The sequence below is a fragment of the Pelodiscus sinensis genome, chromosome 1, assembly GCF_052426305.1.
Source record: "Pelodiscus sinensis isolate ZL-2025 chromosome 1, ASM5242630v1, whole genome shotgun sequence".
Taxonomy (NCBI): domain Eukaryota; kingdom Metazoa; phylum Chordata; order Testudines; family Trionychidae; genus Pelodiscus; species Pelodiscus sinensis.
The window spans coordinates 214,678,780-214,706,629 of NC_143052.1; the positions used below are offsets into that span (position 1 = coordinate 214,678,780).

Below are 27,850 nucleotides of genomic sequence, written 5' to 3' on the forward strand. Positions count from 1 at the left end.
TACAGAGGTGGACAGTTGAGTGCCAGGTGGTCTTCTAGAATGGAAAAGGGAAGCCTGTCTAGCTAACAGTTTTGGCAACCTGGTCAATATCCTGTTTTTACTATAATCTGCTAGAATTCATGATTTATCCATTTCTGCATTGTATGTTAAGTTGTAAACTATTGAAATGAGTGGTAAATTGTGTTATTAAAGTAATGCATGTACAGAAGGTGCATGGTGTTTTTGCATTTTATGCGCATCGACTTAATTCAATACAACTTTCAGTGAGAGCCACTGAAATACATTTTGATTGAGTGTGATTATGACTGAACAGGGCAGATTCCATAAATATGGCTTGCAATTTTTCAGTTTGTGTCTATGTTAATAAGCATGGGAACTCTGGACCTCATCTGGATAAGAAGAAAGTTCAGCAGCTTCCAGATCACTTTGGACCAGGCCCTGTAAATGTGGTACTTCAGCAGGCTGTGCAGGCCTGTGTAGACTGTGCCTATCTATCCAAAACAGTCTTTGGATTCCTCAAGTCAGGGCATCATGGAGGGGAGATGATAACAGGTATGCAGAATTTTTCCACTTTGTTCACTGGGTTATGTTTGAGAAATTTGAGTGTGGTCTAAAGTAGGGGAGTTGATGTAGCAAAGCAGTGATTAATGTTTTTATGTTACTTTTGTAAATATTTAACCATAGCTAAGAATACTCAATTGTAGCTACATTTACAGGTGGCCATACATGTATGGCCAGCACTAAATTTACATTTTAATACAGGCTGTAAAATGATACAAGAAATTTTGTTAATTTGAATTCAGCAGTGACTACGTAAAATCACATGTACACCTTATAGCACTGTTTGATTTCTTACAAAATAGAATTTGTAAAATACCACAGTAAATAGCCATAGCCAAACATTTGTCAAGTAATTTCAGTGCAAGTCAAAGTTCAGCTTTATTAATTCTTGTCATATCCATAATCCATAAGGTGTTTATTTTCTTGATGCTGTAACTGAGTAAAAAGTTTAACACTAATCTGCTTAGATTCCAGATAACTGATCCCATATGTTAAACAGAACTGCTGATGCTTCTCTTTTTTTTTCTGTGTTAATATTCTTAGTGTTTTAGGGTCAGTGTTTGAGCATCTATGCCCTCTGCTACAGTGGTTCTCACCTACTTCTTTCTGAACCCTCTCCCCAATATGCTATTAAAAACTTTTTGCCCCACATATGCCACAAATATTTTTCTGCATATAAAAGCCAGAGGCGGCATTAAGGGGTAGCAAGCAGGGCAGTTTCCTGAGGCCCCATGCAACAGGGGGCACCACAAAGATATGTTGTTCAGGCTTTGAGCCCCAGGTTGCAGGACTGCACAACAGGGCTTCAGCTTTCTGCTCTGGACCCCAGCAAGTCTAACACCAGCTAGGCTTAGTGGCCCCTCTGAAACCTGCTCAGGGAGCCCCACACTTATTGTTGAGAACCACTGCTGTACTATAGAGTGGGTTTATTTCTTACATGCGCTAAGGTCAGCTCTGTATATAAATTATCCTCATAGCTCAGACTTAGCATCTGCATCTTGTCATTTTTCTCCCTTCTGGATCTTGTGTATAGTCGTAAGCGACATTAATTCATAATTTCATCATTGGAAGTAAAAAGGGCTTGCCTTACTTTAATCTCCTTATATTAATAGCAGACGTGAAAAATGATTAGTGGAAAGCAGGTTTATGAAAGCTCTCATAAACGAACTTGCTGCCTGACACTGTTATGGTACAGCATCCCGACCCATATGTAGCAGAACTTCTCTAACTCTCATGCACAATTTGCATACAAGTTTGGACCCAAAATGGAGCTCTCTCTTTACTACTTTAAAAAAAAGTTTAGACACTCTGTACAAATGAGTTTTTGTTACTAAGGCATGTTTATTTGTACAGTAAATATTAAAGCATGCTTACTAGCATGTTGAGCATTGCCATAAATAATTAAAACAAAAAACTGTCAAATTGCAAGAACAAAATACATTTCATACACATTATCTTTGTTTTTTATTGATTGTTTGCAAGGGACTAAATCTTCGCCCAAGGAATATATAAATAAAGGGTGAAAATTGAACTAGGTAGAGAACAACAATTCTGTTTACTGGGGGGTTTAGTAATTTTGAAAGTTGGTTTAATTCCAATTTGGAACAAAAGCCCAAAAGTCTCTACAGAAGGGAATTATCATTCTTCATCCGACTCTACTGGGAATCCAGGCTGAGGAGGAGCCACAAGTGCAAGCCTGGAAGTCCTGCTCCTCCTGGCTGTCCCATCAGTCTGCTAGTTAGGCTGCCAAGGAGCTGGGCAGGAAAGCTGGAAGGAAAAACATTGGGATCCTAGCTGGTTTCTGGCAGAATTTCACTAAAAGTAAGCCTTATTCTCAAATGTTTCGGCTTCAACAAGTTGACAGATTCTATTGAAAAAAAAGTTTTGTCAAAAGTTTTCTGACCAGCTCTGTGTGAGTGCTGAGAAGGGAGAGGAATTATTTAGCAGAATAAAATGAAGAGTAGCAGACTAAAATTAAGTCTAATTGAACAGTTCTCATATTGAGTAATCCTCAATTCATCATCTATTGTAGCATTTTGATACTAAATTATATTTACTGCATTTACAAAGTACCTACATAACATTACTTCATATTAGAGGTGCTACTTGTCCCACTTTTCTGATACTAGTATAAACAACACTAGATAAGTTTTTAACACTGAATACATTTCCCCTTATTGATGATGGAATGATCCTCAACATGGTATGGCCCCTAATTCAGATTTGTTCAATTTAAAGTCATGCTTACAAAGGTGTTGTTTATGAAAGCACACCTCTGATTTCTCCATCAATGGTATGTGATGCTCTCTAGCATTTCTTATTTTTTTGAAGAGACCCATCATACTAAACTCTTGGACACTCCCAAATTGTACATAATGAGTGGGAACAGCAAGATCGCAAAACCGCAGAAATTTCTACATACAGATCTGTTTCTTTTAGCCATAAATTATGTGTTTGTTACCTGTTAGATTTCTGATGTGATACATTATTATCTGATGTGATCAGGCTTATGGAATGGTTTCTGTATGAGGAGAGATTAATAAGATTGGGACTTTTCAGCTTGGAAGATAGCTGACTAAGGTGGGATATGATAGAGGTCTGTAAAATGATGACCGGGATGGATAAAGTAAATAAGGGAGTGCTGTATACTTCTTCTGATAAAACAAGAACTAGGGGTAGCCAAATGAAATTAATAAACAGGTTTCAAACAAAAGTATTTCTTCATAGGTTGAGTGTGCACTTTTTGTCAGAGGATGTTGTGAAAGCCAAGACTATAACAACAGTGTTCAAAAAAGAGCTAGAGAAATTCATGGAGGACAGGGCCATGAATGGCGATTTGCCAGGATATGCAAGGGTATTGTTCCTAGCCTCTGTTTTCCACAAGCTGGGAATTTACGACAGGACAGTTCACTTGATTGCCTGTTCTGTTCATTCTGTCCAAAACACCTGGCATTAGCCACTGTCAGAAGGAAGGATACTGGATTTTTGATCTAACCCAGTATGGCTGTTCTTATGTAACAAATATAGAATAAGGTAAAAGCATATCACCCTTCATGTTGTCTTCAGATCCATGTAATAAACTGACTTTTAAAGCAACTTAACTATCATTGGTGTCTTTTCTTGGAATCCTTATGTTGGCCGAGTTCCTACTGAAATAAATGGAAGCTTGACCTACACGATGATGGCTGGATTGGATTATATAATGTTGAATAACAATGCTTCTTAAAATGGTAAACCAGTTATTCCTGACTGTCATTGTGTTTGTAACAGACAACAGTCTGCAACAAATGAGCAGTTCATGTGAACAAACCAGATCTCAGAAATACTATACTATAATTTATTTTCTGTTTTATTTCCTATAAACATGTGACATTTCTTGTTGTTCAGTAAGCAAATAACAGAAATTAAACATTGTCTGTATCAGGAGAGCTAATCTGAATTTACACAGATGCAACTAAGATTATGCAGGTAAATTTGCTAAATAGCCTCAGGAGATACTAGTGGAATTGTTTACCTCTTTTTTTTTTTCTCTGCACTATTTAAATGAAAACAAGATATCATATTTTAGATAGTGGTGATGTTATACTCTATTTCCTAGTGTGTGGTTGATGTCTGACATCATCTTCTTACTCACAGCCTCCTTTGATGGGGAGAAACACGCCATCAATCTTCCTTCTGTAAACAGTGCATCGTTTGTCTTGCGTTTCTTGGAGAAGCTCTGCCACAGTCTACAGTGTGATAATCTTTTTAGTAGCCAACCCTTCAGTCCTTATGTGGGGAGTGCACAGAGTCCTACTGAATATGATAGGAACAAACCAGGTAATTTACATTATACTATTTATTTTTCAAGTACAATACATGTTTTGGGGAGTGTTGTTGTTTTGTGCAATTCTTTGTTTTGATCTGTCTTCCTACAACTTGAAATGATTTGAAACGACTACTTTGTGGTTTTTAGTAAAATTAGTCCTGGTGTGTCATGGTGATTTAAACCATATGTGGGAAAGTGTATCGTTCAGCAAGTTCTTTTCTTTAGGCAAACAAGGAAATGTATACATCACACCACTGTGGTGTAATAAGATGATCTACCTTAAACTTTACATTTGAGCTACTTGATTTATGCATATATTGTAAAATATATTTAAATTACAGTAGCAAAATATAATTACCTGCCTAAAAGAAGTTTACCCTACACAACTCAATGCAGTATCCTGCTACCCAGCTGAAAGGTGCTTCACCCAGACTCTCTCTCTCCCTTCTCTGACCATTCCAAAGGTGTTGAGGCTACATATAATTTGTCATAGATAGGGAGAGAAACCAGGATTCATAGATATCTGACTGGTGATTTAGGAAGTGAAGACCCCATTTCTGCATGCGGAGAACACATCAACCCTTGTCTTCATTGCAAGGGGAAGCGTGGTACCCCTGCAGTCTCCTCCTGCACCCACGTCAGCAGTGTCCAGGACCTTAGCCCATAATGAGACTAAGAAAACTGAGTGTCGAAATAAAATAATCCTAAAAGTAAAGGAGTAAGATCTGAAAACAATATAGAAAAAAAATCTCTCTCATAATGGTCACTACTGCTGTGTGACAGCTCTGTATCTCCAACCAGCAGGCCTTGCTTTGGAGATACAACTATATCGTTTGGGACTCGATGTCAAAATTCAAGGACTTGCTGTCCCAGGAGTCCAGATAGGAATTTTCTGCACTGATGGAAGATTATAGCCAGGACGTCCATCCAGGCAGCCCTAGATGCAGCTGACATGGCTGCTAGAACAGTGGCATCTGAGGGCCCACCCTCAGGCAGGGCCATCCAGTGGGGGATTCAGGGCCCAGGACGAGCCCTGCTCTTCTCCAGGTCTCACCGTGCCTCTTCCTGCCCTTACTCTGCAGGAATAAGAAAATTCTTATTAGGGAAGAAACTTGGATAGCTATATAGAAGCTGTGTTCCTGTGACTCTTTTGGAATAGTATTTTTCCTCCTAAGGAGCTGCTAGTTAAAACTAGCTGTAATCAGTTGTAATTTCAGTAGTTTAGTTGATAGAAACATAGATACAGAATGCCATTAGGCTTTCGTTATCTCCTCTGTCAGGCAAGCAGCTTTGCATTTTGAACTATCTTCAGGGTGAAGCTTGCTCAAGGTGACGAGGCTGATAACTATCTAACCAAACTATATTTTAGCCCTGAGTGTGTGTGTTTGATAACTGAGACTCCATAATAAGGTTAAGCTAATAGTGAAAGAATATTATCACTGAAAACCCGTGAATAATGTTTCAAAAATGATGTATGATAGTTGCTGTCAGAGTTGTGCTACAGTCAGCTAAAACATGCAATACGGGAAGCAGAATTAAAATCCAGTGAGTGAATACAGTGCACATATACCTCATGTTTGTATCTTTCCCCTTTCCCCCAGGAATGTTGTCAGTTATGAAATGAAAGATTATAACTTTTTCTGTTCACAGCGAAAGAGGAAACACCAGAAAACAGAAGTACTAAACGATATTCTCAGGATTCTCCACCCTACACTGTCTCTCTCTCCCCTAAACTTCCCAGAACTGAAGCGCACCCATCTGAAGGTAACATGATGGTATTTGTTGTAGTTTGTGAGAAGTTTGTTTGTGTTCATAGTCTTCCCAATAAAAGTGAAAGTACAATTATTGTTTCCTAGCCATCAATTGTTGACAAAATGCATGCATAGTCACAGTGTGTGTAAGTAATTGGAGAGTGGGCATACATACTGCACTTCGGGAGAATTAATGTGAGCTTTGGCCTCTAACCCAACTAGCTCTTTTTGGGGAAAAAGTTTATAGATTCACTGCAGATCACTGAATGAAGCTGTCTGCTTAATGTGCAGCACTACACTAAACAGCCAGCAGGATGCTATATTCTATTAACATGGGATAGAAGTAAACTACTATAACAACTGTGCAAAACACATACTGTCTGCATAGCTAGAGTATTGCAATGTCTGTTGGTGGCCAAACTTGAGTTCAGAGGATGTAAGTGAAGATGGCAGGAGATTTGCAATGGTTAATTATGAGAGTCAATTAGTGATTTGTGAACTGACTTGTGAGAGTTTCTGAGGTTCTTCTGCAGCTCCCACAAGCTTCAGTGGAGCTGTCTGCTTCTTTCTGGAGGGAGCCATTATTCTATATTTAGAGAGCAAGAGCAGAGGAAGTTAAATTCTAGGATTTATTTAGGAGAGATCAGTCATTCCTTTTCATCTAGTCTAATAATAACAGAAGAGGGGACACAGAAATTGATAGCAAATTTAGAATTGATTTTAAAAGGAAATACTGTTGTTTTCATACAGTAAATCTATGGAATTGAGTCAGACATTTCTAATGGGTTTACAGGAGTCTGAATATGTCCACGAATAAGTATAACACACATAGCTTTACTAAAATAGCGTTGCTCAAACTGGAACAAACCAAAATGTACGATTCAGAGATTGGCCAGTTAGCTGCTGTATGCAATAAGGAATTCTGTGCATTCAAAATAAGCTTGATCCCTGTTCCTATTTCCTATCCCTGTTAAATATATTGGTCTAATCTATATATACCTTAGAGTGGATCTCTGTGTCTGTGAGTCCATCTGTCTGTCTGCGAGTCCTTTTGCTCCTCCTAAACATTAAGAGCTAGGGCCACAAAATGTGATAAGCAGCTTCCTTTTACCCTAATTTAAAGCAAAGTCAGGTTTTGTTGTGCCAGGAAAACAGGAAGTGCCAGGAATTAGACTGTTGTTCAGAACATGGGAAGGGAGGGGGCTGCTGTGTGAAAGGACACGATACTGCAGATTGACCACTGGGGGCAGCCACACTACTAAGAGATTGGCAAGCTGGACTGGGACCCGCCATCTTGTCTTCCACCAGACCAGGTATGTAGTGCCCTTGCCTCAAACCCCTCTCCCCAACTCTTGGCTACAGTGCTGGGAGAGGGGGAGTGAGACAAACCCTACCTGACTGGGGAGACTAGAGGGAGGGGAAAGGCCCCACCAGATGGGACCCCCACATCTCAATCTTGCATACCACCAACCTCCTGCCCTTTCCTCCCCACATCCCAATGTCCTGGCCTGACTCCTGCACATACACACCCCAAACTGCCAGCTGCCTGTTTTGAAGGAGCTGGGCAATGCCAGGTAAGTCTTCTAGTAACTATGTAATATAGGGAAATTTTAAGAACCAGTGGTTCATTATTATATAGGGCTACGTCTACATTGGCATGATCTTGTGCAAATACTCTTTAACGCAAGCCTTCTTTGTGCAAGAGCGCGTCTACACTGGCATGTTCCTTTGCGTAAAAGATGTGCTTTTGCGCAAGAGCATCCGTGCCAGTGTAGATGCTCTCTTGCGCAAGAAAGCTCTGATGGCCATTTTAACCATAGGGATTTCTTGCGCAAGAAATTCATGTTGCCTGTCTATACTGGCCTCTTGCACAAGAACAGTTGCGCAAGAGGGCTTATTCCTGAGTGGGAGCATCATAGTTCTTGTGCAAGAAGCTCTGATTTCACACATTAGAACGTCAGTGTTCTTCTTCGAGTGGTCCCCGTGGGTGCTCCACTCAAGGTGTCGGGTCCCGATCCGGCGCCGCTAGTCGGAGATTTCCAGAGCCGTAGCTGGGCCGGACCGCGCATGCCTGAGAGCAGCTCGCAGCGTTCGTGCCTTTGCAACATCTCGCGGTCCGGCCCCCCCTCGTCAGTTCGTCTCGACCGCCTGTGGTTGCTGGCGGAGCGCTGTTTATCTCCTCCGAGAGAAGCTGTTTCTTAAAAAAAAAAAAAAAAAAAAAAAAAAAGAAGAAGAAGAAATCATAGATAGTTAACTCTGGTTCATATAGTTAGTTAGGTAGTAGTTTAATTGTTAGTTTTTCTTTAAAAAAAATTCTATAGTTACTATTCTTAGTTTATTAGATTACTTGTATATAGTGATAGAAATGTAGCCGTGTTAGTCTGGGGTAGTTGAAGCAAAATGCAGGACAATGTAGCACTTTAAAGACTAACAAGATGGTTTATTAGATGATGAGCTTTCGTGGGCCAGACCCACTTCCTCAGATCAAATAGTGGAAGAAAGTAGTCACAACCATATATACCAAAGGATACAATTAAAAAAAATGAACAAATATGAAAAGGACAAATCACATTGCAGAACAGAAGGGGGATGCGGGGGGGTGGGAAGGGGGAGGAAGGAAGGTAAGTGTCTGTGAATTGCTGATATTAAAGGTAGGGAGAGTGGGATGTTTGTGAGTTAATGGTATTACAGGTGATAATTGGGGAAACTGTCTTGGTAATGGGTGAGAAAGTTCAAAGTCTTGTTAAGTCCTTGTTGGCAAGTGTCGAATTTTAACATGAATGACAGTTCAGAGGATTCCCTTTCAAGTGCAGATGTAAAAGGTCTTTGTAGCAGAATGCAGGTGGCTAAGTCATTTAGAGAGTGTCCTTTCTGGTTAAAGTGTCAAGAAACTGTTTTCTCTTTGTGATCTTGTCTGATATCTGTTTTGTGGGCATTAATCCTTTGGCGAAGTGTCTGAGATGTTTGTCCAATGTACATAGCAGACGGACACTTTCGGCACATGATAGCATGACAAGATCACAAAGAGAAATCCTAGCACAGCAGCATGATAGCACTGTGCACATGACGGAGGGTCAATCCCCTCTCCCCTCCCCCTGTTCCTTACCAGTAGAAGGGAGGGAAGCTGCTCCTGCCTCTAAAGTTCCTACAAAAGCTGCTAGGAAGTCAATGCCAAGACACTCGATTTCACCATCACCTGAACCTTCGTTTTCACCGTGCCATTCAGCAAGGGTCAGAGATTACTCGGCATCTCACAGTCAAACAATGCCCTCTTTGTGATGGAGATCGAGGTTTCGTCATTCTGGTCATCGCGACCGGTATCCCTATTATCATCGGGGATCATCATATAGATCTCGCTCACCAAGTTACTCCCTCCGAGATCTTATCACAGGGGGTATGTTAGCAGATATTCCTCGCGGCGATTGTCCCCTGACCACTTCGATTACAGGTGTCACTGGTCATTCTATGAATATGGAAGACCTCAGTCTCGTTCTCATCTATGCTGCTGCCAGACTCCTCATGAATCACGACAATCACCTCCAATCCAAGATTGTCAAAGGGCGACACCTCGTCCGGAGACCCCCTTAGCCTCAGCTCACCTGTCGGAGCCCGAAGAAGGACAAATTTCGGATACGGACGATCATCTGCATACTATATCTCCAGAAGATATTGCGTCATCCTCCCCAGACGATGCTGTTTGCAGGGGATTCCTCTCCTCCTGACAACACAAAAGAATTTCAGGATCTTTTTAGGAGAGTGGCTCAGTCTCAGGACGTTCAGCTATCAGATGTTCCAACGAAACAATTCAAACTCTGGAGAAATTTACATCCTAAGCAACAATCTAAGGTTGCTCTCCCTATTGATGAGGCAATCCTCCAGTCAGCAGCAGAAATTTGGCATACCCCGGCTTTGACTGCTCCAACTTCGAAACCGGCGGAAAAACGTTATTTTGTCTCTAAAGATTCAGAAATTCTCTTTACTCACCCTCAACCAAACTCCTTGGTCGTCGATGCAGCTCTTCAAAGAGCTAAGAACCCACAGCTGAAAAATGTAGGGGCAGATAAGGAGGCCAAGAAGTTGGACATATTTGGCCGCAAAGTATACTCATCGGCCACGTTACTTCTTTGCATCGCGAATTATGCAGCTCTGCTGGCAAACCATAGTTTCGATAATATCGCTAAACTTACAGACCTGGCCCAAAGAACATCGGAGGCCAATAAAGAGCTCTTACGGTCAATCCTCAAGGAAGGCTATGCGTGTTTGAAAGCGAATCTCCAGATAGCTATGGATGTAGCAGACACGGCGGCTAGAGGGGTAGCAACAGCAGTGTCTATGAGACGTTCGTCCTGGCTCGCCACAGCAGCAGTACCCAAGGAGTTATACTCCAAGGTCGAAGACCTTCCGTTTGACAGGGTAAAATTATTCGCGGAAAAGACCGATGAGGTACGTCATACTGGCAAAGATTCAAGAACGACACTCCGTACGCTGGGAATGTATGTCCCACCATTCCGTCGTCATCGTTATTTCCCATATCAGACGGTATGATTATCAGTCTCGTAGACAACAAAATCGCACGTTTGACCAGTCACGACCTAGACAGCGACCTCAGCGGAGGCGTCCACCACCACCTAGAGTGGCCGGCACGTCCGCCTCAAAACAGCAAGTTTGACTTCTTTATCGAGGGCATGCGAACTCCGCCAATTGTTGTTGCGCACACAGTCCCCAATTTCCACCATCGCTTACGACCCTATTATCACCAATGGGTCAAAATAACATCAGACAAATGGGTACTGGAAGGCATAAAGGTCGGCTTCATCATTCCCTTCACTTCCATGCCCCCTACCACCACACCTTCCCCGTCCCTTTTCAGGGACCCATCTCACGAAGAACTCCTGCGACAGGAAGCTCATCGTCTCCTTTCCATCAGAGCGATAGAGAGGGTCCCATATCAGTTCAAGGGAAGAGGGTTTTATTCGAGATACTAATGGAAAAGAAAACGGGGGGCTGGAGACCCATTCTCGATCTACGCCGCCTAATTCGTTATCTCCACAGGCAGCGCTTCAAAATGGTGACTTTGAACTCCATAATCCCGTCCCTCGATTACAACAATTGGTTCGCTGCTCTCAACTTACAAGACGCGTACTTTCACATCGCAATACACCCTGCTCTCAGACATTTTCTCCAATTTGTGATAAACGACGATCATTTTCAGTATTGGGTTCTGCCATTCGGTCTCGCTTCAGCACCCAGAGCTTTCTCAAAGACCCTGGCTGTCGTAGCAGCTCATCTGCGTCGGCTACGGGTGGTAACATTCCCGTACCTGGACGATTGCTTGATAAAAGGTTCCACGCAGCAAGAAGCGTCACAGATGGTAGCAACGGTCGAACAAACATTCGATTCCCTCGGTCTTCTCTTGAACAAACAAAAGTCAACACTTATCCCGTCGCAGACTATTGTGAAAGTAAAAAATTATACTATAAGAGAAAGATAAATTATGCTGCAATAATTGAATAAATTGAAGGAATACTGTTTGTCTCTGAACAGGAAGAAGAAAAGTATGTTAATGTTGTTTGTAGGAATGCAGATTACAAAGTGCTAGCCAGAGTTAATAGGAAAAGAAACATTAGGTGTTAGGAAGAAACAATTGAGCTAACCAAGCAATTGAACAGGAGATTGCTGTGTGCTTGATGTGGAAATGAAGAGTACTTGAGTAGCCTCACACTAATTATGTAAAGTTTTGCCCCCCTTTTAATCCTGTTAATTTTGGCTTTCTTTTGACTGTATAAATCAAGAGGTTTGAACCTTGTATGGCACTCACATTTTCTCCATGCATTTTAGCAAAGCTTTGCTGAAATAAACAGAGCAGTCTGCCAAATCTGTGAGTCCTGTCTGACTTTGACACTATAAAGTTCATAGGGGCGAACCTGGATTCTCGCACGGTGAGGGCATACTTACCGCAGGAAAGGTTTCAGGCGATTAAGGATCTCATCTCCATACTCAACGGGAATGTGTGTGTCCCCATTCACACTTGCCTCCGTCTCCTGGGACACATGGCTGCTGCCACTGTTGTAGTTCCACATGCGCGACTTCATCTGAGAAACCTCCAACACTGGTTGTCGACAGTTTATGCACCCACGAGGCACGACATTCACAAGACAGTATGGCTACCTTCACATGTTCAAAGATCTCTGCTTTGGTGGACAAAAGAACGAAATCTCTTGTTGGGAGTGCCATTCCACCGACAACAACCATCAATACAGATAACGTCGGATGCTTCACTCCTTGGCTGGGGTGCTCACATGGGCAACGAGCGAATTCAAGGCAAATGGTCTCTCAGCGAGAGACGCCTTCACATCAATCGATTAGAGCTCCGGGCAATTTTCTATGCATGCAAACAATTTCTCCCACATATGAAAGGTCTTACAGTAAGGATACTGACGGACAATGAGGCAGCAATGTATTATGTGAACAGGCAGGGAGGAGCACGATCACGCTGCCTATGCACTGAGGCGGTGCGGTGTTGGAATTGGTGCATACAGAACAACATAACCATAATAGCATCGTACTTACCTGGCACCGCCAATGTACTTGCGGATTCCCTCAGCAGATGTTTTCCCACAGACCACGAGTGGGAAATACAGACAGATGTAGTTCGTGCGGTATTTCGCAAATGGGGTATGCCACTGGTAGACCTCTTCGCAATGGCCAACAACAAGAAGTGTCACCTATATTGCTCCAGGGCAGGGCTCGGCAAGGGCTCCCTCGGTGATGTGCTTCTGGTCGGATGGAAGAGGGCACTCCTGTATGCTTTTCCCCCCATGGCCCTTATCTCCAGGACACTGGAAAAAATCAGAGCAGAGGCGGCCACTGTCCTTTTGCTAGCACCAGCCTGGCCCAGACAAGCCTGGTACCCATTTTTACACAGGATGTCGATACAGCCACCATATCCCCTTCCTCTCCACCAAGATCTTCTTTCTCAGGAACAAGGCTCGCTGCTACATCCCAGACTCGAGTCTTTACATCTGACGGCATGGCTTCTGAGTGGTTAAAAGGAGACGAAAACCTGTGTTCTGAACAGGTAAAAACGGTACTTCTACACAGCAGGAAAGAATCTACACGGAACACTTACCTGGCGAAATGGCAGAGATTTTCTAAGTGGTGTATTCAGAATAACATACAACCGCTTTCATCTCCTCTGCATCATGTTTTTGACTACATTCTTCATCTACGAAATTCGGGACTTGCGTTGTCATCTTTAAAGGTGCAATTAGCAGCTATTAGTGCCTTCCACCATCCAGTAGAGGGTTCCTCGCTCTTCTCTCATCAAATTACAAAGAGGTTTTTAAAAGGGCTCATAAACTTATACCCACTGCGAAGGGTACCGCCCCCTTCCTGGAATCTCGACCTAGTATTGGATACCATTATGTACCCTCCCTTTGAGCCTCTAGCGTCGGTTTCCTTACATATGCTAACCATGAAAACGGTCTTCTTACTGGCAGTCACATCAGCGAGAAGAGTGAGTGAGCTGGGGGCGTTGATGGCAAGCCCTCCTTTCACGTTTTTCTCTAAAGACGCAGTAACATTACAATTTCACCCAGCCTTTATCCCCAAGGTCTGCTCTCCTTTCCACGTTAACGAGCCTATTGTCCTCACAGCCTTTTACCCCAAGCCTCACTCTTCAAGTAAGGATGCTCTTTTTCACACACTCGATGTCCGACGTGCACTTTCTTTCTATATAGACAGAACCCGCCAATGGCGGCGCACGGACAGGCTGTTCGTATCAACGGCACAGAGATCCAAGGGCGAGGCACTTTCTACTCAACGCATTGCTAAATTGATTACGCTTTGTATTACAAATTGTCATTCGATCCGGAACAAGCCTTTTCCTTCTTTACCTCGGGCTCACTCTACGCGAGCAGTTGCAACATCCACAGCTTTCGCAAGGGGAGTTCCCCTTGCAGACATCTGTCGCGCGGCTACCTGGGTTTCTAGTGTAACTTTTGCGCGTCATTATGCCATAAATAGAAAGTGGGCTTCCGATGCCGCGGTGGCCTCCGCGGTTTTATCCACAGTAGAAGATAACTGACCCGGAGCGCATTCTGGGTTACTGCTTTGTAGTCACCTTGAGTGGAGCACCCACGGGGACCACTCGAAGAAGAAGAGGAGGTTACTCACCTTGTGTAGTAATGATGGTTCTTCGAGATGTGTCCCTGTGGGTGCTCCATGCCCCACCCTCCTCCCCGCTCCAGGTCTTTCTGCTTTATCTTTCAGAGACCGAGCGGTGAGAGGAACTGACGAGGGGGGGCCGGACCGTGAGACGTTGCAAAGGTGCGAACGCCGCGCGCTGCTCTCAGGCATGCGCGGTCCAGCCCGGCTACGGCTCTGGAAATCTCCGACTAGCGGCGCCGGGTCGGGACCCGACACCTTGAGTGGAGCACCCACGGGGACACATCTCGAAGAACCATCGTTACTACACAAGGTGAGTAACCTCCTCTTCTTGCGCACAAACTCGCGGCCAGTGTAGACAGGCCTTTGCGCAAGATCGCATCAATGTAGACACAGCCTAAGTGTTTACTATTGTAGCCAAGCACATCACTCTGAACTTGTATTAAGAACCTTTGACTTCTGATCCAATTCTCAGAGGATCTAAAAGATTTTTCAGATTCTTGTGAAGATCTTCAGGCTAAGACAGAAGCCTCTGTTATGCTGAACCATAAGGCTTCTTTCCATGTTTATCAATAGCCTGCTCTAAACACCAAGGATTCGGAAATACAACTTCAACAAGATAGGCAGTGAGTCCACACTACCAAGCCCGTTCTGTCTGCTGAAATCTATTTCAGTACTCCTGATTTTCACAAGGGGTGTGTTTCTAGACTTACATCCCTCTTTTGACAGAGGGATATAAATTAGACACTTCGAAATTGCAAATGAAGCCGGAATTTGAATTTCCTGTGCTTTATTTGCATAATAGCGCCATGGCGCTCTTTCGAAAAAGTGCTATTTTGAAATTGAAACCGCAGTCTAGACGTGGTTCTTTCAAAAATAGAAACCTTTTTCAAACAATCCTGTAAACTGCATTGAAACCGTGTCTAGACTGCGGTTTCAGTTTTGAAATAGCATTTTTTTGAAAGAGCATCATGACGCAATTATGCAAATGAAGCATGGGAAATTCAAATTCTAGCTTCATTTGCAATTTTGAAGTGTCTAATTTACATCCCTCTATCGAAAGAGGGATGTAGTCTAGACACACTCAATGAGTAATGCAAATTTGACATTACATGGTCAAAGTCATGGTAGTGTAAACCCAACATTGAGAAAGTCATGGTTCTTGGCCGTCGGGAGACATCCCAAAGTGCCCCACTTTGGCCAGAACTTGTGTCTTTATTGCTCTCCAAGTGAACAGGAAAAACCCCAGGAGAGTTTGGATTTCATTTCCCATGTGGCCAGCATTGCGAGCACCCCTCAGAGCAGACAGCACACTTGAGGAGCACACATGGGCATGACTTCCTTGAATTCAAGTTCTGTGGGCACCAGCTCCCAGGGGCCCAAAAGAGTGCCAGCATGGAGTGTGCAGGAGATTTTGGGCCTCATTGAGGCTTGGGGAAAGGTATCCATTTTTCCTGAGCTCTAAAACAACAGAAGAAACACCAATATCTACGCTGAGATAGTAAAGTGCCTGGTGAAGAAAGGATACTTCAAGGACTCTCAGCAGCGCTGTGTTGGAACTGCCTCTGCTCCTTTATTTTATCACAAGAAAAAGGAGGCAAATGGACAGTCTGGTGCATCATCACAAAAATTCTGCTTCTGTGACAAGCTGCATGTCATCTCGGGGAGTGGGGGAGACCTGACCAGCTTCCCAAGCCAGACCATGGAATTTTCCCAAGACACTCAGGGCAGAAGCGTGGAGAACAACGTGGGTGGTGGAAGGGGAAGAAGAGGAGGACAAGGAGAATGGCGGGCCGGCGGCGAGCAGTGAGAGCCAAGAACATTTCATCAGTTTAATCCCCTCCTCCAAGGATGTCACAGTCAGACACTGATCCCAGGAAGGGTACTTCTGGTGAATTTTTTTCTTGCTACAGGTGGGTCAAGGCATTTAGATGTGATGTGTGGCATATTGTGTGCTTGCACAGTGCTGGGGACCTGGAACAGCTCTCTGTTTTTCACTAGGGATGTAAGCGAGTAGTCAATTACCTGATAAGCGTAAGCTTATTGGATAGTTGAGTCAACCACTCACATTTTCCTCATCCCCTTGCTGCCTCTATATCAGAGGCAGCAAGGGCAGGGAGAAGCAGAAGCCAGTGCTGGGGAGAGCTGGTTCCCCCCAGCACCATCTCCGCAGTGCTGCCTGCCACCTTCTTCGCTACTGCCTCTATCAAAGGCAGCAACTCACTGGGTGGTGGTGGTGGGGGGGGGGGGGGGGTTAAGGAGGCTGCTGCATAGCTGCCTCTGCGCACAGGGGGCCCAAGCTTGTCGTGGACAGGGGCTGCTCTGGTCAGGCAGGCAGCCCAGCTCAGTCCTGGCTAGCACCCGGTCCAGGACCTATCCTTGTTGTGGTTCTACAGTTAAAATGTACTAAGAGCCAGGTGGGCAGGCAGTCCAGCTCTTAGTACATTTAAATTGCAGACCCAGCACAAGCCGAAACTGAGCGCCTTCACTTATCAACTAATTGTGTAGTTGATAAAAATTCTATCGACAACATGATAAGCCAATTATCTGTCTCTTAACATCCTTAATTTGCACTGCCCCACAAAGTGCTCTCTTTATCACCTGGTGTCTGGCTGCTCAAAATCTCTGGCGACTGTCAGAGTCTCATTCTGGAATTCTTGTACTTCAGGTGGGGGGAAAGCAATTCTCAAGCTTCCATGAAAGTGGCCTTATTCATGCGAAAGTTTTGCAGCCACTGCTGATTGTCCCATACTTGCATCACAGTGTGGTCTCTCCAGTCTGTGCTTGTCTCACAAGAATTGGCATTCCACTGTGTCTAGGGGATAGAATGCCAGTGGCATTTGCAATTCACTCTACTCAAGTGCTTCACAGAATAGTATGTTCATGGCCTCCTGAGAGTCTTTATCTTTCCGGCAGAGCCTGAATGTGCTCTGGACATACTCCAGCAATAGGTGCAGCAAAGTTATTGTCAGCATCATAAAGCTTTGATTAACAAGATCCACAATGGGGTCCTTGCAAATGCTGCTGTAGAGTCTGCATGGATAATCAACAAGAGGGGGGAAAAGAACAAATGAACTGTTTACCTTTGCAAGGTGAAAGGGAGGAGATGGGTGCATTATGGTCAGCTGAAGACATGTACCCAAAACCATCTGCTGCACAGTTTTGGTCCCAGCATGCCCTGAGAGCATCACTCAGAATGCAAAGGGGCACAGGCACTGTGGGATAGCTACCCACACTGTATTGCTGTCAAAGTCAATGGTAGCCGCCATATTGAGCACATGCTACTTCGAATTATGTCAGATTGTTACACATGGTGGGGATATGCACCTTTGACTTCGCAAAATCAGGTGCTAAAATGTCAACCTTAATAAAATCGACCAGTGTAGACATGGCTTTATTGGCTGAGCTTTAGGAAAATGTTCAAACCGTAGCTATGCTTCCTTGGTGATTGATGTCTATGCCTATAACGGCAAATGTATCGATATTACCTTAGAGAATCAGCTGACCCCTTTGTTCATAATATAGTTTTGTATAAAATGAAATTACAGTGAAATGAGGTATTGAAAATTCATATATTTTTATATGATCCAAAGTAACCCTCAGTCTCTCATCAAACTCTGTAATAATCAATTTTTACAGCTGTAAATTAAAATGTATTTTAGGAATTTCTTCCTACTTTTACTTAAATAAGTTTTATTTAGTGTTTGCTCCATGGGGAGCTTATTCACAGGCTTGAAAATTGTGGTTAGTGTTACAAAATTCCATGCTTCTTATTTTTAACAAGGTTACAAAAATCGAATGTGTTGAACATATCAGAATTTGTGTTACTTGTATTATGTAGCAGAAACACTGCCAACTGAAGAAAATGGCACTCCTAAAGAACTCCGATTTTCTGAAGACTCTATGGATTCTGCACTCAATTCACTAAAACCGTCAAGCCCAACCCATCGAAATTCCACTGAATTTCGGACCTCAGGGAGTGCACCGTATTACAGGAATTCCCTTCAGCCAGTGACTGCTGCTTCAAACTCAGCCCCAATCCTACACAAGATGTCATCAAGCTCTGTGGGGAACAGCAGTTACTATGAAGTCAATAGGAATCGAATGCAGAGGAGGATTGAAGGTATGTTATACACTTAACTTTTTAAAATGTGTGCATTACCAACTGCTTTTTAACAGTGTGCAAAGTCAATGGGCTATGAATTATGAAGCAAAGTGCTGTGACATCCAAGACTTCACATAAGGAGTCAGACTCGCACTGTTGCCAAACATGTCAGACTAGCTAAGGTGATTTCAGAATACAGAATTTAAGCTGTTTAAACTTGTAATACTGTACGAAGCAGAGAAATCCTCAATACTGTTTTTAAAGATTTTTTATTGATATTAAAGATCCTGCAGCTTGCCTGGCTGGGCAATTATGGTTACAGCTCCTTCTTCAATTTCTTTACTGCTGCTAAGTTGGCCAAATTAAATTTGCCACAAGAGGTTCTCTTCCCTCAGGGAACACTGCATTCCTGCACAGCATTCCCAGCTGCTGGTATCTTGGGAGCTAGGAACCAATCTTTCTAACTGATCCCTTCTTGATGGTACATAGTGCTAGCACTTACACCACTGTGTGTATCTGCAGTCATAGAAGTCATCTGCAGACAAACTGATGCTATGGTCCAAATAAAACATCTTAATGATTTTTTTTAGAAGAAAAATCAAATATTTCATTTTAATAAATTGTAAAAGAATTTGAGCCAGGTTGATAAACTGGTAGAAGAGAGAAGACCGCTACTAATACAGAATACTAACAAAGTCGTGTTTTTCTTTTCACGTCAATCTGCAAGGATGTGTTTTTACTGCATTGCTACTATAATGTTTCTACCTTTACCAATGTTTTACATGTAAGCTGCAAGTTCTACAACAGGTCCTGATCTCACTGCACTAAAAAGGGAGCCCTCACGAGTACCGAATAAGGATCCTTCTGCCTGGTCAATAGATGAAGTAATGCGATTTGTGAAAGAAGCTGATCCTCAGGCATTAGCACCACATGCAGAACTCTTCAGGAAACACGTATGATATTTTATTCTGATAGACTTGAGCACATCACTAACTTTCATAAGAAGTTTTTGTGAGTTTCCCTGCTATTATTGAATTTGAAGTGAAAAGTGGGGCAGATGCCACCCACATACAAATTCATTAGATGATTTTCTTTCTCTAGAAAGCATCTTCCAGTTTTGCTAAGCTTGGGAACGCTTGATCTATAAAGTGACCTTGTTAGACTGTGCTAAACTATTGCTTAGGCGCTGTTACACTACTTGTGCTACAATGTCATAGCTGCATTGCCATAACTATGCTTCCAACAGGGATAGAATGGGTTTGTCCGTGCTGTAAGAATCCCACCTTCCTGAGCAAGTTCAACAGAAATATTCTTCTGGCTGTCTACACACCAGGGCTACGTCTACCCCGCAGGGTTTTTGAGCAAAAATGGCTGTTTTTGCGCAAAAACCTGCAGTGTGTCCACACCTCAAATGTGCTTTTGTGCAAGTAAATCAGCAGTTAAACAGCAGAAGAGAGGGCTTTTGCTGGAGTAGGTAAACCTCCTTTTATGAGGGCAGGGCCGGACCGAGCCATTCCAGCGCCCTGGGCAGACAGGTTAATTGCACCCCGGGCAGACATGTTAATGTGCGGTCCCGCCCCTACCCGGTGCATGGGAGAGGGCGCGCAGAGCTGGCGACAGCAGGATGCATGTGCCTGGCTCGGCCCAGCCTGGCTACTGCCGCTGGCGCGGCAAGCCGAGCCTGGCTGTGCAGGGCCCTATGGCCGTGGGGGGAAGGGCGCTGCTGGCCGGTGCTGTGGGGATTAACGTGGCCCCCGCGCCAGGCGGCCACTGCGGGGTGGCCACTGGGAGCTGCTGCAGCCCGCGATCCAGGAGCCAGGTGCACGGCACCTGATGGCAGCTGTAAGGGGCGCACAGTGATCCAACCCTCATAGGCTAGCCCATGCCTTAATCCGGCCCTATATGAGGCATAACTCCCTTTTGAGCTGCAGCTATTGCGCAAAAAGGTAAATGTGGACACTCCAGAAGGGTTTCTTGTGCAAGAAGCCCCTATGGGAAAAGCACAGGTGCTCTGATGGCTATTCTATGAATGGCCATCAGCGATTTCTTGCACAGCAGCATCCATGGAGTGCGGACGCTCTCTTGCACAAAAGCACATCACTTTTGCGATGCGCTTTGAGGTGTGGATGTGCTCTTGCACAAGAAGTTTTTGCGCAAAAGGCTTCTTTGTGCAAGAGGCCTGCAGCATAGATGTAGCCCAGGAGTTAGGCCAGCATAGCTGTGGAGCTCAAGGTAGGGTATCTTTTCAAAAGGCAAATGTGAGATATATGCGGAAGCTCTGCCCCAACTCCTCCCTCTGTTCATGCTCGCAAGGGCTCTAGATAAGTCAGCCTAAACTTTAAGTATAAATCAGGCCTTACAAGCTTATACAATACAATGAGTAGGGTGTTTACTGGTACCCCATGCTCTGAGGGCCACAAGAATCACCACTCATGGTACTTCTAGTGCTAGTTACTGTAGCTTCTTTGAGTGAGGGTCCCTATTCTGTTCCACTGTGGGTTGCTCATGCGTCTAGAGCTGTAGAATTTGAAAGTAGTGTCTGCATGTGCACCCTGGCTGTCCTCATGCCTCTGATCAAGGGGATAAAAGACAGGGTGGACCAAATGCTTCTCCAGTTCCTTTTCACAGCTGCATCGTTTGGGTCAGAACCAGTAGTGCTTGCAGCTTTGGCCTACAAAATCAGAATGATCTAGTTTGTAAATAGAACCTTTATGCTCCCCAGATGTGTGAGACATCCTCTCCGCTTGGAATTTTGCCGTAACCAGTCAATTCACTTACCAGTGTTCTTTCTAAAGCCTCGTACTTCTGCAGAGTAGGGATTTGAAATCCTGTTTAATTAGTTAACTGGTTAAGCATTGTGTTTAACCAGTTAACTGATTAAGTGGCCGTGGGTGGGAGGAGATGCCACAGGCCGGGGGCTGCTCTTGGCGTGCCTGGCCTGGGCCCAACATAGATGGCGGCTGCTCCAACAGGGCTGGAGCATCCCCCACCCACAGCAGACTCCACTGGTTAACTCTTAAATTGTAAGCATCACTTGGTACGGGTGATGTTTACCAGTTAACCATTCACATCTCTTCTGCAGAGTAACAAATAATCAAATCCCTTGATGTAGGTACAAAATCTAAGGCCAGCCATACAAGGAACACACAGGTAATCCCCGAGGCTGTTCATCACTTTATCAGAAAGAGTCAGAGGAAAGTGATGGGGGCAAGAAGCAAATGTGGGGCAGGAAGTGCAGAGCTTTCTGCAGCTGAGAGAGGTACCCAAGAGCAGCCATGCAAGGGAATAGCAAGTATTGTCCTTCCCAAGCCAGTCAGGACTAGCAGTTAGGAGCCCCTAGCTGGGGCACTCCTAACAGCACAGGGGAGATCAAACCTACATCTACCTCTTGGAACCTCCTGCAGCTGTAGGAAGCACAGAAGTGAGAGTGACCCCCTACAAAATGTTTGGGATCTTCCCCCCCTCCCCCCCAATAATCTCCTTTTGGGTTGGGACTCCACGGTTAAAATAGTGTGAAATTTCAGGTTTAGACAGCTGAAAATGTGAAACTTTCCAATTTTCAAATCCTGTTGCCATGAAATTGGCCATAATGGACTGTGAATTTGGTAGGGTTCTATTTCTCAACTTTCAAACCTCCCTCCCCACTCCTCCCATGGGGTAAGAGCTCATTCCGCCAGAGCACAAGCAATAACCATTGGCTCCCTTCATACATGTGCAAGACATCATTCCCAGGTAGAGGACACTTCTGTTAATGCTGCCTTTGTGATGGTGGTACTCCACTTAGCCCGATTATCTGCACCCTCACATCCTACTCATGTAGGTACTGCTTGTCAGTCACCCATAGTGAAATACAGTAGGGAGCATCACTCAAAGAAGAGGAGAGGGTCATTTATCTGCGACTAGAGCTTCTTTGAGATTTACAGTCCCTATCTGTAGTCTACTTCCTGCCCTCCTTCCCAACTGCTTTTGATCTTATATGAGTCATGGTACAGAATGAACTGGAGAGGCTGCCAGTCTGCCCCACCTTTTATCCCCTCAGTTGGAGGCATGAGATGAGCCAAGGCACATGCACAGACCAAGGTACATTACTTTCCAGTTTTCTAGCTCTGGGCACATGGTGCACATTTGTATCCCTTCGTGAAATACAAATAGATCCACACATCTCGAAGAGCCTTCAGTTAAGGGTAGATAACCTTCTCTTTCCAAGAGATCTTTGTTCATGCTGACCACTTAGACACAACTTATGGTCTCTCCCAGGACAGAAACTTTCTCATATCTCAGGATAGCTGATCCTTAATATTAACAGTTAAATGCAAAGCTTGGTTACATTTAAATAACACAGTTTTATTAGGAGAAAGATGAAAGGTTAAAAACCAAAGATAAAAGCATTTATTTATGGTCTAATCTAGCCAAGACTCTGCAAATCTTCACTAGAACTATCTGCATGATGTATTTAGGAAGGTCAAAAATTAGTAGTAACTATCTATGTCAGTCCCTTTATATTTACTCCTTTCGTTCTGCCCTTTCTCCTTTCACTGTGCAGTTACATGATAGGCTGCCTAATAGAGAGCTGCTGACATCTCTAAATATCAGTGTCCCCGCCAAGAAACGCTTGGCGCTTTTTATTTTTGGACCCAGTAGAACAGAGTCTCTACTGCCTTGTGTATTACGCCTGGGCAAAAGGGATGTAAAATGCTACCAAATGTGAATGGTAACATTTTGCATTCACTCTGCACCAGATCATAATAAAGTCTACAATAAGGTAGGTCAAAGGAAATGTCGAGATACTGAAATATAGATTGGAATAGATAGATGTGCAAAACCAGAGCTCACCTCCTCCTCTTTCTTTTTCTGTATATTTTTTTAAATAGGGGTCAACTTTCATAGTACTTTTCAGCCCGTTGTATTTTCTTTTGAAAGAGAATGGTTTCAACATGCAATTCTAAGGAAATATTTGCTAAATTGCCAGTCATATGTAGAGCAGGGATGGGGAACCTATGGCCCTAGCCCACAGCTTGCCTTGGTCCGGCCTGCAAGGCTTGGGGCTCCTCCTCCCCCATCAGGGTGAGCCAGTGCTGACATCCCCTTGCATGGCTGGAGTAGGAGCACCAACTCCCCACTACTGGGGATGAGCGACTTCAAGCTTCATGGACCAGATCAAGGCAAGCCCAGGGGCTCTGCCTGGTGTGGAGGAAGCAGCTCTGCACTCTGTTGTTCCCCCTACTGCCCGTCTGGAGGAGCAGCAGCACAGGGAAGCGCCATCCCCGTGCTTGCTTTCAGGCGCCACCTCCGTCACTCCCACTGTCTGGGAATTGCTGCCAGTGGAAGCAGTGGGGCACAGTGTCAGAGTCACCTGTGCCCTCCTGGGAGCTACACCAGCTAGGCACCCCAATCCCTTGCCCCCTCCCACTCAGATCCTGCATGCCCAGCCTGTTCTTGCACCGTACCTCTCACCCAGATCCCCCAGTATGCTCCTGCACCCCCACTCCATTCCTGCACCCTACCTACTGCCCAGACCTTGCACGTCCATCAGCTCCCCCACCATCCTGCTCCCCAGCAGCCATTTTCCCCACACAATCCCTCATTTTTGGCTCCACCCCAGAGCTGAGGGGCCCCCCAAAATTACTAGCCTTGGACACACCGAAGAGTTAACCCAGTCCTGGGGTAAGGCCTGGGACTTGTCACTCTCCCCATACCTCTGTGGGATTGGAGCTCAATAGGAATAAGGGGAGTCTCTCTTTTTTTTCCTCCTCCACTTGGGGGCCCCATCAGTGAGGGTTTTTTTGTTTTTGTTTTTTTGTTTTGCTTCTCACTTGTGTGGCCCCCAACTGATTTTTCTCTGTCATTAGCTCCTGATCCCAAAAAGGTTCCCCACCCCGAGGTAGAATTTTTAATAACATAGGCCTGTCCAAATTCAGCAACTTCCCTTCAAGGCAGTGGAAATCTGTTCCGTTGTTCTTGCTCTTGATCCTAACATTCCATCTGGTTTAGGCTGGACACAGATCTGTCTTGTGTCACAGGCCTAGATGATGTTTTACTCCCTTCCTCTGTGTGTGTTTGTGTGCATGCCAGAGTCTTTCTACAGCTGTTTTCAAGGTTCAGTGCAAGGCCTCAGTGTTTGGGTCATTTCATCTTTAACTACAGATGCCTCCCTTCTTTAGCAGTTCTTCCTTTCTGGATTTTTCTTTTTGCTCAGTTACTTTTGTTTTGGTTACAGTAGCTGGTTTTATCCAATTTCTTTTATTATTGACTTTTGCATTTTTTCAAGTATCGGCCAAAAGGTGCCTTAGAAAAACACGAAAATAACTAAAAGTCTGTTTGGTTTTAATAGCTATCAAAGGTATTTGATTATAGTAAATTATTGTTTTATAGACTCTACATAAAGTTTTGCTCTGGTATATAAACTCATACAATGTGCTTTTTGTAAGCTGTTAAAACAATTGTATGTTGTATTTATTCCTCTGGTAGGAAATTGATGGAAAGGCCCTACTGTTACTAAGGAGCGATATGATAATGAAATATATGGGACTGAAGTTGGGACCAGCATTAAAACTATGCTACCATATTGAAAGACTTAAACAAGGAAAGTATTAGCCAATGGAGACACAATAACCTATGTGTTCACATCAGACTTAACTCTCAGGTTCACAGACACGTTCCTTATTTAACAATGTTTTGTCATCAGAAAGACTTCAGTTTGCAAAAGCTTCCTTTCAGAATGTGATTACAAATTTACTGCCAAGTGAAAAGGACTATGTTACATTCTAGCAGTCTAATAATTATTTTTATTACACAAAAAGGTACTTGGTGCTGTGTGTTTTGAAAAAAAATGTTTTCACGAGTACTACACTTCAGAGTGTTGAGAAATTCATTCTCTGCTACAGACTTCAACAGACATTCACATTCAGAACCAAAACAGCTTAATCCCAAAGGAAAAAACCAGCATCAGGTGTTTGATAACTTTTACAGGGATGGCTGTAAAACTTTACATTATAAGAAAATATGAAAGAAGCAGCAGTAGACTTCATCTCTAATGAATACACTTTGTCTGGTACTCCAGAAAAGTAATATTCATCTAAATTATGCTATACAGATTTCCATAAAGGGAATAGCCATATTAATTGTTTTATTTGTGTGTTTTTAATACAAATATAAGCTTTTATAAAGTGTGGTTATCAGTTCTCTGGTAAATTTTGAGGACAAATGTACAGTATGTTGTCAGTATTTGCAGGCAGTATTTCTGTTTCATGGAGGGGCTTTTTTTTTTTTCTTCTTTCCCTGTTTGAAACAGCTAACTGTTCAGGGATGAACAGACTTCCAGATGTCTCTGGAACAGAATACCCACATTTTAAGCATTCCGTCCTTTTGCTCAAGTTTGCATGGATATTTGTGTTCATGCTTATGTATCTATATGTGTGTGTGCAAGTGTGATACATCTGTATTGTACATATGTATTCAGTTTTTAAAAAATGTGTTTAAAAGGTACTTTGCACTGTGACAGAGAATGAGAAACTGTACTGTTCAGTTTTTTTACCAGTAGATTTTTTTTGTATACTTCTGTATTCATTAGCACCTATCTGCTTTGCTTTCCATTCATGGGGTAAGGAACAATCAATGGATGGGTGGATTCATACAGGAGATTATCCTGTACTATGCAAAACTACTGGTTACTCTTTACTTAGCTCTGAGCCATTTATTTTGGTAAGGTTTCTGGAAATACACATTTTGGTTCTGATGTTTCTTGTATTTTTGTATCTTTAAATATTTTACTTGTCATTAAGAAGTGGTACTCATATTAATATTCTTGTTTTGCATACAACTTGGTGCTTTTTATACAAGCTACAAAAAGTGAGTGTTGATAGTAAAATAGCTTGCTGTCACTGCCAATAAAATATACATCAGGGACAAGAATTTACATTTTCTGTGTAGGAAATCGAATGTACTGTATGTAATAGTGCAAGTGAGGATAAAGAACTATTTACTAGCAAAGACATAGTCCAAAAAGATAGGTTTTACTATATTTCTTATTGACCTTTTTATATGAAAGTTTCTAGTAAAAAAAGTGTATTTTTTTTACAAATTTCTTGTTTTAAAATGCCTTGCTTATTGCTAGTTTAATACTCCTCAGGTTTTCGCTGAAATACTGAAAAATTATACTGTGTAGTTCTCAGATTTCAAAGTACATTTAAATAACTGCAACACAATTTTAATTTAGAACTTCATTTGTTTTTTAGGATTATTTTATTCTGCTATCATAAAACATTAAACACTAAGAGTTATGTGGGTTGTTTTACTTTATATATCCTTTGTGTACATGTGACTTTTAGATGGCCTCTACACACAAGCCTGCTTTTCATCTAGAAAAAGGCAAAACAATGATAGAAAAATATATAGTATATTTATGTTATATATTACTTATGCCATATTTCATCAATATGTTAAGCATTCTGCTGAATTTTTAATGTGAATGAGAAACAACACTCTCATGAAATTGCATTGGAAGTAACTTGCTCTGAAAGGATATTATTGCATTGTCCAAATAGTTAGTATAAATAAAATTAAGATGTTTATGTTGTCTGTTTTCCACAACATCCATACAGAACAAAGAAGCTTTAGCCTCTTTTCCCTGGCTGTGGTATAAATATTTGTTTATAAGTACACATGAAATGCTAGACTGTTGTACTCTAGGGTTTCACGTTGTATTATAGCATGAGAGCGAAGCGGTTTAACAGAATATATTTTAATCGATTATTTCCAACTGGATGTTCTTATCTAAAACAATTTTTTAAAGTTTGTTCAGAGTTCTAATTGTCCTTTCTGTTTAACATTGTATATATACTCTTCCTTCAACTAAAATTTGTGCAGACATCATAATTTGCTATATTATCTAGAATTTTGCAGAATTTGTAAACTTCTGATGTAAAGTTTTCTATTAAAGAAATATAACCTTACAACATCTCATATGGAAAACAATTACTATATGAATTTATATGGATTTGTGTGTTGAAATATGTGACACGATAGTTGTATACAGTATCTTGCTGCTTGTATGATTCACAAAATTTGCACACAAATGCCCATTTGAAAGGGATGGAAGACTCCTGCAAACAACTTGTACCATCAGGCACTACTTTATTTGTCAGAGGCTGGAAATGGATGACAGGAGAGGGATCACTTGGTGATTATCTGTTCTGGTCACTCCTGGGGCATCTGGCGTTGGCCACTGTCGGAAGACAGGATACTGGGCAAGATGGACCTTTGGTCTGACCCAGTATGGCCATTCTTATAATGTTTCCAAAAATTTTAATGGTGCGATCTGAAGAACTGAATATTTTTCTTTCAATTTAAATGCTGCTGTTGAGGCTGTTCCCCACTCTTGCACTCGAAATGCAGAAAGCGAGGGCCCACAAGAGACCTGAAAAATATCTTGTCTCTATAGGCTTCTGCTTAAAAGCTCCC

The 27,850-nt window shown here is 42.9% G+C and overlaps 1 protein-coding gene across 9 annotated transcripts in view; it reads left to right on the forward strand.

Moving 5' to 3' along the window:
- The window catches only part of SCML2 (Scm polycomb group protein like 2), a 139,882-nt gene extending 112,541 nt beyond the window's left edge, over positions 1-27,341 (forward strand). For all 9 annotated transcript variants that reach the window (XM_075913888.2, XM_075913895.2, XM_006113370.4 and 6 more), the window contains 6 exons: positions 349-552; positions 4,198-4,380; positions 6,020-6,133; positions 18,128-18,409; positions 19,181-19,344; positions 24,860-27,341. In XM_075913888.2, the coding sequence (XP_075770003.2) occupies positions 349-552; positions 4,198-4,380; positions 6,020-6,133; positions 18,128-18,409; positions 19,181-19,344; positions 24,860-24,985 (1,073 nt within the window). In that variant the 3' untranslated portion in view covers positions 24,986-27,341. The remainder of the gene's footprint in view (positions 1-348; positions 553-4,197; positions 4,381-6,019; positions 6,134-18,127; positions 18,410-19,180; positions 19,345-24,859) is intronic.
- The last annotated feature ends 509 nt before the right edge of the window (positions 27,342-27,850 follow it).